Here is a 17,685-nt window from a genome sequence, read left to right as displayed (position 1 = left end):
GCAGCAGCAGCCCTTTATTTACCAGCACCTCTGCCTCTTTAGTGTCCTCGTTGTTTATTTCAGCTGGGAAGCGTGTCCTCGGTTGATGTCCTATATCTGCGTAATGTTGAAAACGCTTGTCTCGGGGTGAGCGATTGAGTGAAGTGTCCTTTATTTAACTGGGAAATTAAATACTCGTTGCGCCCCGTTGAGACAAGATTTCCTCTTTTGTAAGGGTGGCCGGGGTTCTGTCAAGTCACTTGGAATATGCACACTAATAATACACACGTTCTGACGACCGCTTGTGTTGTGATCGAAACGTCGTGAGTTTTGTTTTTTAGGAATTTGTTTTTATTAATTATTTTTTGTTATTTTTCTTTTATTATTTTCTATCTCCGTGACTTTCCCGAAAGAACCAAAGAATATGAATTCCTGCAGTCACGAAAGTTTTCAATCAAAATTTAATAATACACATTTCAACGTCACAAATCTCGTCTAAACGTAGCATTAACTTAACGCGAATTGAAACAAGGCCAAGTAAAGAATGTGAATTGCACTTAGATTTTTTTTAAAGCAAAAAAAAAGAACGCTCATGGCCCAAAAAATACCCCTCTACAGAGCCCCCCTCGAGGGGAGAATTTGTTTTGGTCGCCTCTTCCACGCTTGCCAGACGACTTCACGCCATGGGCGCTGCCTGTGGTGGCAGTGGTTGGCACAGTGGCCTTTGATATCCGGAGCTCGCCGGTTCGATTGAATTTTCCGGTGCCCACGGCAGTGGAAACAATGGGGTCAAGTTTCTAAAATCTGTCGACCCAGGAGTGTGAATGGATACACACACGTCCGTTTGCAGACTGTGTGGGGTAAGCTGTAGGTGCTCCCACTTGCTCTAGGACGGTCTGGCCAGCTTGCAAGAGTCGGAACTTGTGCCAGCAGTGATGCGGGTGAGAAATTTCAGGGCTGTACCTTTACCTTTGCTTCATGTGCATACATATGTACATTCTTATTTATTCTTACAATTGTTGAATGATACATTTTTCAACGATTGTTGCAATGTAATAAGTTTTTATTTTTATTTTATAGGGACAGCTCCTCCGATCAAAGGAATGTGGAATTTCCACCTCTGGCTTAGAACCTTCCGTGGACATGAAACACTTGGACTTGGCAATTATTAACGTGAGTGTACGTTTATCACTGGGTAAAAAAAACCCAGAAGAGTGAATATAAAATAGACAGTCTAATGAATACCGCATAGAATCCGATGCGCAATTGTTTCTTGCGAATAGCAACGTCAAGAAGCAGTGGGATGTAGGTTACACCAGCGCTAACAGGATTAACGCGATGCACGGTGAAATTAAGCTTCGCCCGAACGTCGCCGCGTTAGCCTAATGAAGCCTAAAGGTCACGCATACCTAAACAGTTGTCATCTGAAACAAAGACGGACCAGAGAGGCCACCACGCACAGTGGCGGCATAATCCGGCAATACCGAGAGAAAATTGCTTCAATTGGCGCGGGGGTTCCTAACCTAATTAATGGCGCGTTAAAGACTGCAGGTAGTTACTTACTCAACTAATTAAGGGCGCGTTAAGGATCGCAGGTGGATAATCGCTCGGCGTGTGCTCTGGTGTTCATTGCCAAACACTGGGGTGGATATTGAATGACTGTGTCTGTGTGTGGGTAGCGGTGGCGTAGTGGTTAGCGCTACGCTGCGCTGCCAACCCGGCGACCCGAATTCGATTCCCGCTGACGGCCAACACCGGTGACGATTATCTGAACCGGTTCTGGGCCTCCTCCCCTAGGTCGACTCGGCCTCAAATGCGCTGTGTAGACATCACCACTAGGGAGACAAAGGCGGCCAGGCGTAGTGCTGGCCATCCTCCCCATAGTGTGCCGTGCTGGCCTTCATAGGTGCCTGCTACCAGCACTTGCCTCAACAGTCTGTTCAGGCTATACGGGGGATCTTTGTCTTTTTTGTCTTTGTGCGGGAGCCGTGTATTTGTTTTGCCATGGAGCCAGATTGACTAGGCGTGTGACGACGGTTATTTTCTAATTGCGTGTGGTTGCTTAATCTTCGGGGATCAGTTTCTGAGCTTCAACTTGATTCTGTTTAACTAGGGTGTGGGAACTCCAGAGACTGCTACCGAGTCACCAAAATGAAAAAAAACCCTCGTGCTTTAGGGGCCGTCCATAAATGACGTCATGCACCTAAGGGGGGGGGGGTCAGACATTTGTGACGGGGGGGGGGGGGGTGAGAAATGTGACGTCACATCAGAATGCCCAACTTTAAATAAATATAGAATTGTTATAACAACACTAATTGTTATAACAACACTCCTACAACATCAGAGTGCAGCGCCACATTAAATATGCACGACAATGACAATAGTTTAAAGCGATTTGAAGCAAGTTTTATTTTCAAAATGGAAATATGGTTTTGGGGGGGGGGGAGGAGGCAGAGCTTTGGGACTTTTTGTGACGATGGGGGGGGGGGGGGGTTTAAAAATCGTCCAAAATCGCATGACGTCATTTATGGACGGCCCCTTAAAGCTCTTAAATCGTCCCACCCTCACTTGCGTGTCTCCCAATCTGGAAAACGTGTGACGTCGCTAGAGGCCAGTGGTGGAGACTAACGACGGAGTGGAAGCCCAAACGAGGGAAAATTTCCGGAGGAGCTTTCCAGGCATGAAGACACTTCAATTAAATCGTCTCGTGTGCCGGCATGAGATGGATTGTTACTCGTGTGACCGTGTGAGAGATGGTGACGGGCTTGCCTAGACCTTCATCCAGCAGTAGATCCATCGTGGCTGATGATGATGATGATTATCGTGCGAGCGAGCGCGCGCGCGCGCGCGACCATATTTCGTTGAAAGGGACAAGTGTGGGCGGTAGGACTCGCGCGCACTTGACTGCCTTTGTCTCCCCGGCACTACTGTTTTGCTCCCATCATGCCGTTACCGCATAATCGTTTAGGGCTCGTGCACCTGGGGGAGAGCCGCTCTTGCTGCGGATTGCCAATTGCCAATGATGAGCGCCTCGGCCGACGGAGCTGCGGCGGCGGCATTGTGTGCCGTTAACCACCGCCGCCCGCTGCACCACTCCCACCGCATTAAAGCGCAATGCCTCAACGGGCTGCCAAATGCTGTTGTGCTCGAGCGAAACGAGGCGCTTGAAGGGCACGCGGAACGGCTGGTGGGAGCAATGCCCGGACCGTGCAGACCTCAATAAGTGTGCCTATCAATTACTGCTATCCAAAGGCTTCCCAGTAAATATAATTTGGTAGTTTGGTGAACATCAATACTGACTCTCAAAACCATCCATTTTAATGTGAACTATAATTACGACAAGATAGAGCTAGCATCTGGCCTGCAAATACCGGCTAATAGACTCCTGCAACAGCCAAATTACATTTTAAACACGCAACATGAATAAGCAATGACGGCCTCTTTTAATTAAACCACTGCTCTTGCCAAAGACAAAGTGCTAACATTTACCCAGAGTGTGGAATGCCCCGACAAACATCTAATTAAGTATCGTTGCGGCTAATACTGAGCACATGCTGTATGCCGCTTTTTAAAATGTTATTTATAATTTCAACAAAGCCATCGTAAAAAAAAAAAACCAGGACCAGCGTTACACGCCGTCGCCGTGACCGTTACAGCAACGATGTGAAGATAGAAGAGAGTGGGACGAGTTGTAGATGCATGGCGTGAGAGAAACGATCGAGCCGGCGACAGGTCAACGAAGGGTTGACACCGAGCGCGAGAAGTTTGTGAACCCTGCGAGAGGGCCCGCGGACGTTCCAGCGCGGGAACCGCCCCCCCCCCCTCGTCAATCCGATTCAGCCTCTCCGGCTGCCTGCAGCCGCTCCCCTTGGGCGCGCACGCCGTCCCTCCGACTTTCCCCGCGTCCACGGGTTTTTGCTGGCGAATTGAGTGCGGGGAATGCGCGGTCAACGGCTTGGTTCTTGTTTACGTCGGTGAAAGCGCAACGCAGCAGCAGCAGCACTGTCCGCGGCGAATCAAGGCGTGCGCGCGAATATTGGCGAGCTGTTCCTTTCTGATTCCGCCAACGAACGGACATCGATAGCGGCGCACGCAGCCGCCCTGCTAACGAGCACGTTTGTCCCAGAAATCCTAGCGAGCCGCGGAGCTGAGTCTGCACCCAGCGTGAGTTACGCGCGAGCCCGTCAGTCGTTCAGTTTTTAACGATTTATTTGTACGTTCGGCAACGACACGTGCAGAGGGAGAGACGGAATCAAAGTACCTGATATCGAGGCAACCGTGATAAACGTATGAAACTGTGAGTGCCTCGAGCTGTGATCTGGGGGGGGGGGTGGTGTTAAAGGGAAATACGATATTACCAATTGAAACGAAAGGGAGAGAAAGGGAAGAATAGGCAGAGAGAGAAGAGAAAGCAAAAGAAATGAGTGATGGGTGGTAAGTGTATCGATCATTCAGTTTGGCGGAACCAGGCCTCTGGAGAACCTGGCTTAGCTCGTTCTGCAAGAGAAAAGGAATCTGGCTATCGAAATTGAAAATCCGAGAAAAAATTACCGCATTCGTCTTTATCACTGCCTTCATAACAAGGGATGCTGCCACAGTGGTGCAACGGTCAGCGCATTCGACTTGCAATCCAGCAGCAGAAACGGATGGCCGCAGTTTAGTCGATCGGCAGGTCGCGTTTGGTGGGGCATGTATGGGTACTCCAACCTCTTCCAACGCATCTGGTCACAGCGTGGAAGAGTAGGCCAAATAACCCACGAGCGCTCTGCCCTCTAGCCGGGGCCCTCCCGCCAGCAGTGGCGTGAGCTGGCAATTGCAAGGCTGCACCTTTACCGAAATTTAAAAAAATGTAATCGGCTGATGTTTCAGGAAGTGGTCCTCCTTCAGAGCAGAACGAGAGGGCAGAGAGTTTGACTGACTTGCAGGTTGCTCTTTTATTAAAACAGATTTATCAAATGATTAATATTACTGCAAAACTATTTATATTTTTACAAGTCGGCGTTAGCCGTTGAGGTCGTGACGGATTTTTTTTTAATTCCTGTTGCTCCGTGCCCCCTGCCCCCTTCTGCTTTAGTGTGCACTGGTTGGTGCCTTACTTTACTGAGGGGGCGATATTGACACGTAAAATAAATATTGACTGACCGATGAATTCCCACTCATGCAGCCCTGAAGTGTTGGGGTGGGGGGAGGGATGAGCCTCCCCTCACCACCTCCACCTTTCTGAAGGCTCAGCCCCCACTTCTAAATCTTAGTCAATTCGTTAATGGGCGTCGTAGCCTTTCCGAACGCCGTCCGTTCTCCTATATCGCGCTAGTTGCGTTCCTGAAGGACGCCGCGTTATAATCAATAATACAGTCCGTGATAACACGTGAGATGCGTACGCAGGCCGAACAGACTGAGGGCACGTGGGTAGCATCTAGAAGCATCCAGCAGCATCCCAATGCCTTGTGCGACGCTACGCCGAGGCATCCGCACAACCGCTTATTCCTACTTGCGCGACGTCGTTCTCTTCACTCAACCGCAGTTATATTTAATTTGCATCCGCATTTTTAAAAGTGTGTCACCTAATACATTTGTTACGTTTTATTCAAGTCGCCTAATGATCGCACGCGTTACAGGAGAACAGATTGTATGTGTGTGTTGAACTTTCGCAACATACGTAGCCAACCGTGCAAATCGGAGGTGCAGGGGAAGGACAACAAACTAAACACAAAAAGCAGTTCTAAAGAAATGAGTTTTCAAATTAAATGTAAAATTGCATAGCTCCAGTGGCCTTCTAATATCGGAGGGAAGAGCATTCCAGACGGCCGCAGAAGCGCACCTGAAAGCGCACGATGCGGTGACCGTCTTTGCTCGACGGTTTGCCAAAAAACGCTGCGAGGATGACCGGAGTTTCGTAAAGGTGGCAGTGTGTTCTCTTTTGAGCTTTGTTTTCCGTCAGAGACCAGAGTAGCACCGCCTATAATGCCTGTCATTGGGATCATTGGTCAACGACTGTTGAAATGGCAAGATATCGATGTAGACAAGTCCCCGTGGCGATCTGATCGGAAACGTTGAAAACATCTGTCTCCAAGGCGTGTTTGCCAGCAGTCTTCCCAGTGTAATCGGGGCCACGGCGTCAGTCAAACCAGATAAGTCCATGCGCACGTGTGGACCCGTGATGCATCACAAATGATACCTCTGGTGCTCTGACTGGCTGTGCCCTGCGGTTGCACGTGCTGTGTGTGATGTGGGGCTGGTGGCGCTTCTCTCAGCACGCCTGACTGACGTGCGAGAATGTGCGCGTTCAAAACCGTGGGCTGATCAAAATAATACCGCTTCGTGGGAAGGCAACAGCGATCGTCTTGTGGAGAGACTCGACCCCGCCATAGGAATGTTGAATTTCCACCAATGGCTTCGGGGCCGTAAAGGGGAGATGAGCCTCCAGTGTGCCGAAATGCCCAGTCGAGCCGGACATTACCTGGACTCTTTATGGCAGCGTTTGCCGTTGCAAGGTTCACACGGGCGCCGCCACCGTTGACGCGCGGCCGTGAAACCACTTTTGTCACGAGTAATAATTGCTGTTCTTGCCATTGGGCAGGCTGGCGAGATGAGGTGGCGGGGTTGGCGGAGAGATGAGAAGGGTTTGTGGTGGGGGGGGGGTGAGCGGACGGTGAGCGGATGGTGAGCAGGCAAAACAATTGGGTGGAGGGGAGGGGAGCGGGGGTGGGGGATACGATCCGTACGCAGGCGCGTTAGGGTCAGCCTCCGTTGACGCGGTGCACCTGGCCCGCTCGTATCTTGGGGGGGCCACGACGGGGCCATTCTCATTCACATTCGACTCGAGTTTTCAAAAAAATTACTCAGGGACCTCCCGCACGCTTACTCCCCACTCCCCTCCCCCACCTCCCACCCCGTCCGATTTAAGCGACAGCTTTCACCTTCGAAACACCCGCGGCTGCAGCCCCGTGTGCGCGTGTTAGTGTGGTATATGTATTTTTTTGTTTTATTTGCAAATTTGCGAATTTATTTTGCTACCACCCTGCCCGCCTGGCGGCGGCGAGCACCGTGACCCCGTGGGAGTCCTCGTCAAGCTCAAAGTGCTGGGTTTTCGTGAAAAAAGGGGAGCGGAATTCACAATTGCTTTTCCTCTACGGTGGTTCGGAGTGATTTACAGCTGCATTCAAATGCGCCCCACTGCATTCTCTTTAGGTTTTTCAGCGGGTCGCGTGTCTCGAAAGTTACACGGTCGCGTAAGTACGTGCCAGAGAGGCAATTGCTCAGAAGGGGCATAATTGCCAATAACTATGGAACTATTTTTATTTTATATTACCAGGCAAGGCCCACTGATAATATCGGTCTTTTTCAAAAGTGACCTGGCCACACGTGGCTTATCGTGTGGAAAGTTACAGCAGCCAAATACTCTATAACGTATGCTGATTCTAAATGTGGAGGGGAAAAATCCACACGACCACGGGGAGAATATCCAGGCATCAGGGTCGGGATCGAACCCACAAACGCCTATATACCAGGCGAGGTAGTTGACATCTCGCTAACGCTGTGTTCCACATTAGCCATATATCCTAGACAGTTTGTCTCACACGTGACATTGATTGTAGAATATGGGGCAGCAGGGTACGCCAGTAGGTAATGTTTGTGCCTTCTTAGAGCAAGAAGGGACCTGGGTTCGATTCCTGATTGCTTGCATTCTCTGTGTGGAGTGTGTATGTTCTCCACCCCTGCTTTGCTGTGATGAATCAAAGGATTTATTTCTCTGTCCCACTCGTGAACAATTGTAGCATGTGAAAGCTTTCATCCATCAGTGGATTGGCAATAGTTTGAGCGTCGTTTTTAATGGGGGTTATATAATGTATTATGCGCACCTTCCCATTCTTATAATATCTTGAGCTATCCGTAAGGTGTGCCGGTAACTGGCTCGTTCTCAGTCTTTTTTCTTCGGCGAATGCTTTTACACGTGACTTTCGCACAGTTGGAGCACCAGATAGCACGGGGAAAACAAATGATCGAATACATTAATAAAGAAGCAAATGGCCAAACTTCCCGTGCAGGACCCTCTTCGATGGAGTTCTTCGTTTTCCCGTGTAAGTAAAGTTCACTTGGCATTACATCCTTTACGCGCAGCGCACGGTAGGTGGTGATGAGAGGCAAACTCTTCAGCGCACTCCTGTTTGAGAACTGGAGTGAATGAGCGGGAATCTTCTCAGCAGCAATTCCCATCACCTCAACCTTTCACCCCCCCCCCACTCCAATCTCTGCCCGTTTTAAACCAAGAATGACATCGTAGGAGTGTATAGGTCTGCACGTTGAGAACGCTGTGGTGGCAATGCTTGGCCAAAGTGGGAATACGTTTACGCTGTTAAATGTATCGATTTGATTGTCGAGCGATTCGTGAATCAGAATATGCATTCATACTTGAGGAATCCGATGGGGCGGGTAAGAACGTAAGAACGTATCGCTTGGGGTGTGACGTGGCCACGCGGTAGGGAGCTCATCGCTCACGGTTCGAATCCAGCGGCCGCCACGGTTATTACTGCGGCGTGTAATAATAGCCATAAAATACTACGCTCGCCGTCTGCTTTACGATGCACCTTCGATTACCACGGTTATCTACTTCAGGTGCGAAAGAAGTTCAACGTACATATGACGTTAAGGTTACCTTGGCATCGCTCGCAAGATGTAAGGCCGTTGTGTGCTGGCGTCGGTGTCCAAATTCGGCAAATTCTAAAAATGCACTGTGCGAATTTGCTGAATGGGCGTTATACGCAGCAAGCCATAGCTCCCTTACTGGCGGGACTAATCCTTCAAGGCACCCTGGCAAACGAGACTCATCCTGATCTCTGAGTTCTCATCAGGTTAAACAGAACAGACTGACCATGTCGGCTCTGGCCACATCGCATGCCGCCGTACCGCAGCGGCAGCTGTGCGGATCCTACGACCCAATTAGTGCCCCCGTCACACGCCGTGGCCAATGGCAGAGCACACGCAGATCAGCTCACAGGCCTCTCGTCCTGAAACGAAAATGGGAAGGCGCCATCCCCCGTGTATTTTTCTAACCGGTGAATCATTTTTAAATCTGGCGTTTTGGCCTTGACATCGATGCACAGTACGTCAGCATGCTCTGGATAATGCTGCGCCGGTGTTTTCTTTACTTCTTCGTATCTCCTGCATCGGGGACTTGGGGAAAAATTCCCATGTAGACAAAATGGCCAAAACGTAACGGCCGTGGCGGTTTCCCCCCCCCCCCCTCATTATTGACGACGGAGACGCAGCAAGTTTTTCGCTTTCACATTCGTCAAGATGGGAATCTTCCTCTTGTGTACGGCCGATGTTGATGTTGGGCAACAACGATAATTCTACATCGAGGTGGTCGAGCCAGATGATTGCGTCAGGCAGGAGTAGTGGATTGATGAGAATCTGGAGCCGTGCGCGTTTGTGATCTCCCAGATTAGCGGTTGAGTGGTGGCGATGGAATTTGACCTGTTGGTGGATCTGTGCTCGTTTGCTCCGTGGCAAGGCAGCCTGGTGGCTATGGTTGGTGGGGGTCAAACGCTGAGCTCGTATCGCTGAGATCCTGCGTTCGGATCCATCGCATTACATTCGGTTCTTCACTTAGCCCTTTCCCATTCCGATGACGTGCGCGTACGTACGTGTGCGTATGTCATCGGAATGGAATCAGAAGAAAAGCCTAAAATATAATAATTTTATCGGTACGTTTTCTGACCTGAATACCTACCGAAGCTCCCACAAAGCCGTGCGGGAGGGCGTGTGGAACAGTTTGATGCCAGCTATCATAGAGTGCGGTCGTGTCAGTACTTTTCTCTGTGGTGAGTACAATGTCTTTAAAAACAACAGCGCTATGCCTCTCTGAGTAAAATTAACGCTGACCGCTTGCGCGTTCCGATATTCGGCGGTCAACGGGACTCCCACCCTGCAACTTGCAGATGTCTCGGAATGGGAAAGGGTTCGTTTGTCATTGGATCCTGTACATTCGGTTGTGAGAATTGCTCCCATACTCACCGGCATGCTGAAACGATAATGAGCGACGCTTTGTCAAAACGCTGGCAACGTGTGACAATTTCATTTGTTTTGCTGCGGCGGGTGAGCGGGGAGGGCACTTGCAACATGAAATTGGCCGGACGGTTGCGTGGAACTTAACCGAAACAATGTTATGATGAATCGAGATTCTCTCGACACTTTGCCTCTGCGATGGTGACCATTGTGCGTCCCTGCATTGTGCTTCTCTCAGCCGCCGCCGCAGCGTCGAGGCCGAGCCGCGTGGGTACCCTGAAGCGGCTCGTTTGTCAGCGACGCTCGCCCGCCGCATGTGAGCGCCGAGACGACCGCTTCGGCCCAGCTCATGCCGTGGGGCAAAGTGAGAGGTAAGTTTTCCGGTGAATCGGCATCGATAGACAAGTCGTGATTCCCTCAATCCAGTAGACAAGTAATGATTCCCTCGATTATCTCGATTTCGCATCTCCAATTAGCGCGGTTGGCTACATATGGTGCGAAAGAATCTCAACATGCATGTATAGATAAGTAATGGTTTTCTCGATTAATCTCTTAAAATCTATACCATTCTCCCCCCTCCCCCCCTCCCCGATTTGATCTCAGTTGCCCGATGAGTGTCGCGTTACGATACGTAGAATTTATCGGCATCTTTCGTCGAGCAGTGCAACCCTCCGTTACTGAGAATGGCTCACGAGAAGTGGACATCAGATAACTGCGCCTGAGATTCTGTTTCTGCACATGAGGGAGGCAGAGTTTTCCCTCCCAGTGCTGCGCAGAGAGTGGTGTCGCGTGACGGTCAGAGCGATGTTTTTAACGCTCAGAGGTGCAAGTGAACCAAATTAAGTACAGAACCAAATCTTGACTTAAAGCTTCCGTGACTGCAGGAATTCATATTCTTTGGGTCTTTCGGTAAAGTCACGTAGATAGGTTCAAAGAAAATAACGAAAAAACTATGATGTTTCGAACGCTTGTGTTGCGATCGAAACCTCGTAGTTTTTTGTAATTTTTTTTATTTTCTTTGAACCTATCTACGTGACTTTACCGAAAGACCCAAAGAATACAGAACCAAATTTAATCGAATGCATTTTTTTAAATAGTCGTCATTAATGGGGCCAAGACCATCTATTTGCTATCCTAGAGGATCCAGGTTGACACATGCAGCTGCGACCTGGCTTCAAACCCAGGATTTCATCAGTGGCAGCTCAGTGTTCTGACATCGTAGTCACCCAGCCACCTCAAAATAAGCAATTCCTTGGCAATTGACTAACACACTGAAATATTGTCTACAAAGATATTGATTTTGCGGCTGCTGTTCAGTTAACACGTTGAGTTTTCGTGGTCTCCGTGCGGTTTTGATGATAAACCTTTGAAAAGATGTTTCCATAATCATGTATCATGTTGCGTGCATCGAAATTTCCGCAGCTAATATTCAATTCATGTGTTCTAATGGGCCATGTGGGAGATACTGTTTCGAGATGCCAATGCATTCCAAGCCCTATGCTTCATAAGGTCAAGGTGTTAAATCAACGTCAGTGGAAGCTACATTGTTTTCGAATTATTTTGGGGAATTAAACAGATCCATTCATTGAAAACATCAACATTTCTATCCCAATTCAATGATTTTATATTCGTCATCAGGATTTGCTGTGGTGCAATGATGAGCTCACTGGACTTGCAATCCAGAGGTCCACTGGCTCCATTCAATCTCCCGGCGCGGCAGTTGAAACAACAGTGGCAAGTATATCAAATTGTCCCCTGCCCCCCGAGCCCCCCGCAGCCTCTGTCCACCCAACAAAATAAATGGCTAAGCCACAGTTAGTCAATCGGCAGGTCGTGTGTGGTTGGGGTAAAGCGTGGGCACTCCCACGGCCTCGAATGTGACTGACCAACGTGGAAGAATAGGTCAAACACCCTGCCAGCTTCGCTGTCACTGGTGGCCCTTCCGCTAGCAAATTGGCAGGGCCGCACCTTTTTACCATTTTTTGTTTGTTCTTGTCCATCGCCAGCGGCCGGGCAATGATGAACCAGGGCAAGGCGGCAGTGAAGACCAGCTCCCAGCAGCAGCAGCAGCAGCTGCAAGGTAGCAGCCCGGGTATGGCAGGCACCCTGGGCCCAAAGGGCATGGGCCCTGGCGGCCACCTGACGACCAAGGCGGCAGGACCGGGTGCCATGAGGGTCGGCAAGGGTCGCGGCAAGCGGGAGCGCAGCGAGTCGCTGGAATCGCGGGACCAGCGCGAGACCAACGCCTCTAATGCGGAGTCCGACTGCAAGGGTGCGTACCCGCGGGGGGTGCGATGCCACGATGGGGGGGTGGGGGGTTCCAGCCCCGTGGCGTTGGTGGGGTTGGAACGGACTGAAGGCTCAGTGACCTTCCCACCACTGCCCTTCTCCCAGCACCCCCCTCCCCTCTCCTCTCTCTCCCCCTTATAAAGTACCGGTGGTGACTATGAGTGGGAATTGAACTCGGGTCGCTGGGTTCGTAGCGCAGCGCGCTAACCACTACACTACCGCTCCCCCCACACATGCGCGCGCATCCATAGGTACACATACACGCGCTTGCAGCAGACACACACAACTTTCAGGGTGCGTACGGCAGTAAACGACTGAAATAATAGAGCAATGCCGCGTGAAGAACGCCTTAGACCTGCAACATATTTGTATGGCACTGTACCCTCGGAGGGTTGGGGGGGGAGGGTGACATGAGCAGGCACACCGCGTTACGCTTCCGCATGCGGGTCACATGACAGATGTGACGTCACAGCTCACTTGCCGTGCAAAATATATGCATTATTGCCCCCCCCCCCCTCCCCAAAAAATACATATTTTTATAATTGTTGCATGGTGTACAGTCTGGAAAGTACCCACACGGCAAATTTCAAGTTTGTTGCATGTCGGGAAGTATGCTAAACATTTTGAACAGACACACATTCGCAAATTTCCCTTTTATATATATAGATTATAGCTGTGGCTCATATCTGTAGACAGAGATAATGATATACAGGCGGTCCTCCACTCTTAGTTCCTGGAAAACCCATCATAAAACGGATCGTCGTAAATCGGACCCGGTTTTCCCCATGGACAGTAGAAACCGTAGAAACATCACCTGCCGTTGTTTCTCCTTCCAATGAGCCATATTTAGCAGGGTTTAATAGGTAAAATTCCACAAAAAACACTTGAGAATAAGAAAAAGTTCCATGCCAAGTCACATCGGAAACCAGATAGACTCTGTTAAAATGTTTTGGGAGTTGCATTGTAAATCAAGTTTCTGCACCGTAAATCGATCCATGGTGGCGTTATATAAATGTCGTGAATTTGGATTGCCGTAAATCGGACCATCACAAACAGGAGACCGCCTATAAATGTGAAATGAGAACATTCTAAGTCACTTATTTGGAAAATGTATACTCTTAGGTTTTTTCGATAAAGTCACGTAGGTAAAAAAATAAAATAAAAATAATAGAAATAAAATAATAAATCACGACGTTTCGTAGGCAACATAAGTCTCCGTCATGAGGTGGGACCGTCACAGCTAAGATTACTGTACCTACGTGACTTTACCGAAAAAACCTAAGAGTATAAATCCTTGCAGTCACGAAAGCTTCAAATCTAGAATTGTAAAATGTATTTCTGAACTTTGATGTCAGTTAGACACGGATCCAGGCCTGTCCGTGATGATCAGCCTATATATGCGTCTGATTCATCCTTATAAGAATAACATTTGATCGGAGGATATTGATGAAGATGGAAATTTTAGTTAAGGATGCAGTTTAATCAATGCCGGGTTCCACACAAGAGCGACCAAATCACTCTCGAATTAATCGCGCAACTCAAATTGCCTGCAACTGCTATGTCCACATCTGGCAAAATATTTTCCCAACAACGAAACAACACGACGCATTCAGGATTCCAACGGCCAGTCATAGCTCGCAAATGTGTGCATGTGATGGAACGCGTCGCTACAAATGGACGGGCAGATCGAAGCTTGAAAGTCGCGTCTGTCTTTCCCGTGAGCAACCGTCTCGCGCAACTGCTCGCAACTCAGTTGCAGAAACGTCCAGATATACACGATTCCGGTGAAATGTATCTGGTTGTGGACCAGCATTTTATTTTGGCTGCATTGTGGAAATCTCACGAGTTGTTGTCTCAGCCCCCTGCACGGGAGGTCACGCCGCAAGCTTTGGGTGCAGAGCCTCCTTCGATTCCCCTTGGACGGCAGACCTCGGCCCAGCGCCGTGCAATGCCACGGCCTCGTGGTCCAGAAGCGAGTCTCGGGTGGCGGGGTGTGGTGATGCCAGTAAGGGGGGGGGGGGGGGGGCGGCAGGTGCGGCGGGTTATTACGTATTTCAGTTATACGTCCCGTAACGGGAACTCGCTTGGCTGTGCGTATTTGACGGCGATTGACGAGGCCGGGCTCGTCGTTTTTCCCGCCGCCGTCCTGTAGTGTTTTTTTTTTTGCAGGAGCGGCGGAGGGTTTGACTCCGAAACGAAACGACCACCGATCTCGCGGCCGTTGGCTTCCGCACCTTTTTTGCTGTCCCTGAACCCCCCTCCGCCCCCCCTCCCCCTCGACCCCCCCCCCCCCGCACCCCACAACTCTAGGCTGCCGAGGAAAGGCTATTCTCGGCTTAGTGCCAGGGTGGTTATTGATGTGCCACAAGGAGACAGTATATTTCCCTGAGATCAATACAGCAGGCCGTTTGCACTTATTTTCCATTTTACTGCTCAGCTTGGGGAAAAAATATGTACTGGAGTGATATAAACAAGCAGAAACTCCATTCCACTGCTGCCAGCGGTTTGTTAATCGTAACAACTGTGCGATGCGCATGTCCGTGTTTGGCAGGCAGGAGTGCATGCGTGCCCGGGAGCACAATATAGAGCATTGCTATTCAAGACGTCCTTGCGAGGAATATAAAGGGGAGAAAAAAAATTAATGGAGTGTACCATTGCTCACAGGGGCCATTCCTCTGCGCAGCTGTGCAGTCGTTTTTACTTTAATTGTGGAGTGTACCATCTTACGTGGGGATGATTTCTTCACGCGGTGGAGTGTTCCACCTGCACACGAACGGATTGCAATGCTCCCATCTCTGCGATGAGAGAATTCTAATTTCAAATGTTTTCTTCTTGGTTCACGAAATTATAATAATGCTGGCTTTTTTTTTAATCAGTGAAATCCTCATTGAGGGTGAAAACAAATGTTCAAGCATGTTATGCATTGGGATGTTTGGTCAATCACCCTAATGAGTGTATTGCAATTGGGAGAAAATTAAGACTACCCGCACATAACTGCATAGCACACAAAGTATCGCACGGATAGTTTGAGAAATCTATTCCTGTGCATTCATCTCCAGACCAAGTACCAGGCCGACCGTTAATTGGATTGTACTTTGTTGAGATGCTGGGACTTGTTAATGTTTACCTAGGAGAGCCGCACTCTGGGAAAGTCTTGTTTGAGATTTTTGTTTATTTCCTCTGCAAGTATTTTTTTCTTCCTGCGATGTGCCCAGAGAAATACACGTGGGATGGTGACACGGCCCAGCGGCAGCGTATTTGTCTTTTCGTTCTAGAGGGGACGAGATGTTAACTCCCTCACCTAGTTTGCAGGAGGTTGTGGGTTCGGTCCTGACCCTGACGTCTGAAATATATTTGGAGTATGCGTGTCTCTCTCCCCGTGGTCGCGTGGATTTTTCTCCAGGTCCTCTGATTTTTCCTGCCACATTTAGAATCGACATTGCGCATTTCGAGTATTTGGCTGCTATAGATGTGTACAAAAGCCACGATGGTGAGCTACCATTGGCGGTCAGGTCGCTTCTGAAAAAAGAGCTGTGTAGCTCAGTGGGCCTTACCTGGTCAAATAGAAAATAGAGAAATAGATAGAATACTGCATGTGTTCTAACCACACATATGCACCCTTGTGTTTCAAGGTGGACGTTAAACACCACGCGACATTATTCAACATAAGAGTCGGGCCACGTGTGCCGGTGTCAAAGGTGCAAAGCTTTCAAAATGTGAAAATGACTCGCAAGTTACTTAATTGGGGGAAAACTCATAAAACAAAAATAATTATTTGTTATATTACCAGGTAAGGTCCACTGAGCTGTATAACTCTTTTTCAAGAAGTGACCTGGCCACAAATGATAGCCCAACGAATTGAAATGTATAGCAGCCAAATACTCTAAACGCATGTTGTTTCTAAATGCAGAGGGAAAAACCGGAGGTCATGGAGAAAAATCCACGTGACCACGGAGAGAACATGCAAACACCAAATATACAGGAGTCAGGGTCTGAATGGAACCCACGGCCTCCTGCATACCAGGCGAGGTAGTTAACATCTCGCCACCGTGGCGCCCATAACGGTTGGGGAGACCCTTCCGCCGGGCTGCGGCGTGGTCGAAGAAGTCGCAGGGCTGCACCCTATGCCGTTTTCACGCGCGCGCTCTGCCGTCTGCGACGTGTCGCACGCGCGTGCAGACATGGTGTCACGCGGCAAGCGGAAGTGCGTGCTGGAGAAGAAGACCCCGTACAGCGGAGACGAGTGGTGCTCGGGGCCCGACAGCGATGCCGACGACAAGCCCTTCCTCGCCGCCAGCGCCGCCCCCAGTGAGTGCCCAGCCACCACACGTCGCCTCGCCACCCTCTTCGCCGTTATGTTTCACACGTGGTCGAGCTTTTCGCGACCGATATTATCCTTAACAAAGGTTTTTTTGTTTGTTTTTCGGCTTGGATACGCCGCGTAAATATGAATGTGTCGTTAAACCCGCCGCCACCCGAGACGCAGCGAATTGGTAAAAGTTTGTCACGTAAATAACACGTGACCAAAGAATTACTACTTCAGCATACCCCTGTGTGTGTTGGGGAGTAAACGCACAACATGTACGCTTTGAGTACGGCGTTTCGCTGGTGATTACAAGCAGCTCCATCGGACGATTTTCCAGAATTGCGATGACATAGCCTTTGCTCTGTTTAAGACTAAAACAGGAAGACTGTTTTGGCAAATCGCCCGATGGAACTGGTCGTAAACACCAACGAAACCTCTCCCCTTGTTCTCTCGCTGGGCATCGCTACTACTGCTACTACTGCGTGGGGTTTTCGCGCTTGTGCTGTATAGCTCAACCCGAGCGGCACCCAAGGAACGGAACGCGTCCGAGAGGACGTCCACCGAGGAGGAGATGGAGCGATGAAATCGGTTCGTGTGCAGCTGCTCGGATCATTATTACATCGCTGGATCGTGAGAGGTGGCGGCGGTGGTTTGGCGAGGCCACCGTCCAGCAGTGGATTGACCATGGCTCACGATAATAATGATGATGATGCTTTGCGGAGCTCCGATGTGTTTCTGGGTCGCACCGCGTGTTGCTCACCATGATGCCCGACGTTTTGCTCCACGTGCCTGGGAGCTTCTTCAGGAACTGATTTTAGCAGCTCATGTTCTATGTGTAGCAGCGGCTGAATTTCCTTGGCATTTTTTTGTTATTTTAGTCTTAGTGTATTCGACGACAACCTGTCGAATCTTAGTCAAATCTTATTCTGTATATAAGATCCAGGATGGTCGTGTCTATGCGCCGCTTCTCGGTGGCAGCCCCAACAGTCTGGAACGATATCCCTCTGCACATTCGCAGCATCACCTCAATCGCCTCTTTCAAGAGAGACTTAAAAACTCACCTCTACGACCACGCTTTCGAGCGACTCTGAGCTTGGCTCCGC

The 17,685-nt window shown here is 49.6% G+C and overlaps 1 protein-coding gene across 2 annotated transcripts in view; it reads left to right on the top strand.

The window, feature by feature from the left end:
• BCL9L (BCL9 like) overlaps nt 1–17,685 on the top strand; it is a 172,267-nt gene that overhangs the window by 116,091 nt on the left and 38,491 nt on the right. For both annotated transcript variants that reach the window (XM_061550894.1, XM_061550892.1), the window contains exons 4-7: nt 10,226–10,358; nt 11,994–12,259; nt 16,456–16,584; nt 17,093–17,170. In XM_061550894.1, coding sequence (XP_061406878.1) covers nt 12,004–12,259; nt 16,456–16,584; nt 17,093–17,170 — 463 coding nt within the window. In that variant the 5' untranslated portion in view covers nt 10,226–10,358; nt 11,994–12,003. The remainder of the gene's footprint in view (nt 1–10,225; nt 10,359–11,993; nt 12,260–16,455; nt 16,585–17,092; nt 17,171–17,685) is intronic.

Source organism: Lethenteron reissneri, chromosome 13, assembly GCF_015708825.2.
Source record: "Lethenteron reissneri isolate LAM-NWPU_2019-01 chromosome 13, ASM1570882v1, whole genome shotgun sequence".
NCBI classification, from domain to species: Eukaryota; Metazoa; Chordata; class Hyperoartia; order Petromyzontiformes; family Petromyzontidae; genus Lethenteron; species Lethenteron reissneri.
Note: the sequence above shows the minus strand (reverse complement) of the source record. Positions and strands in the feature narration are given on the sequence as shown.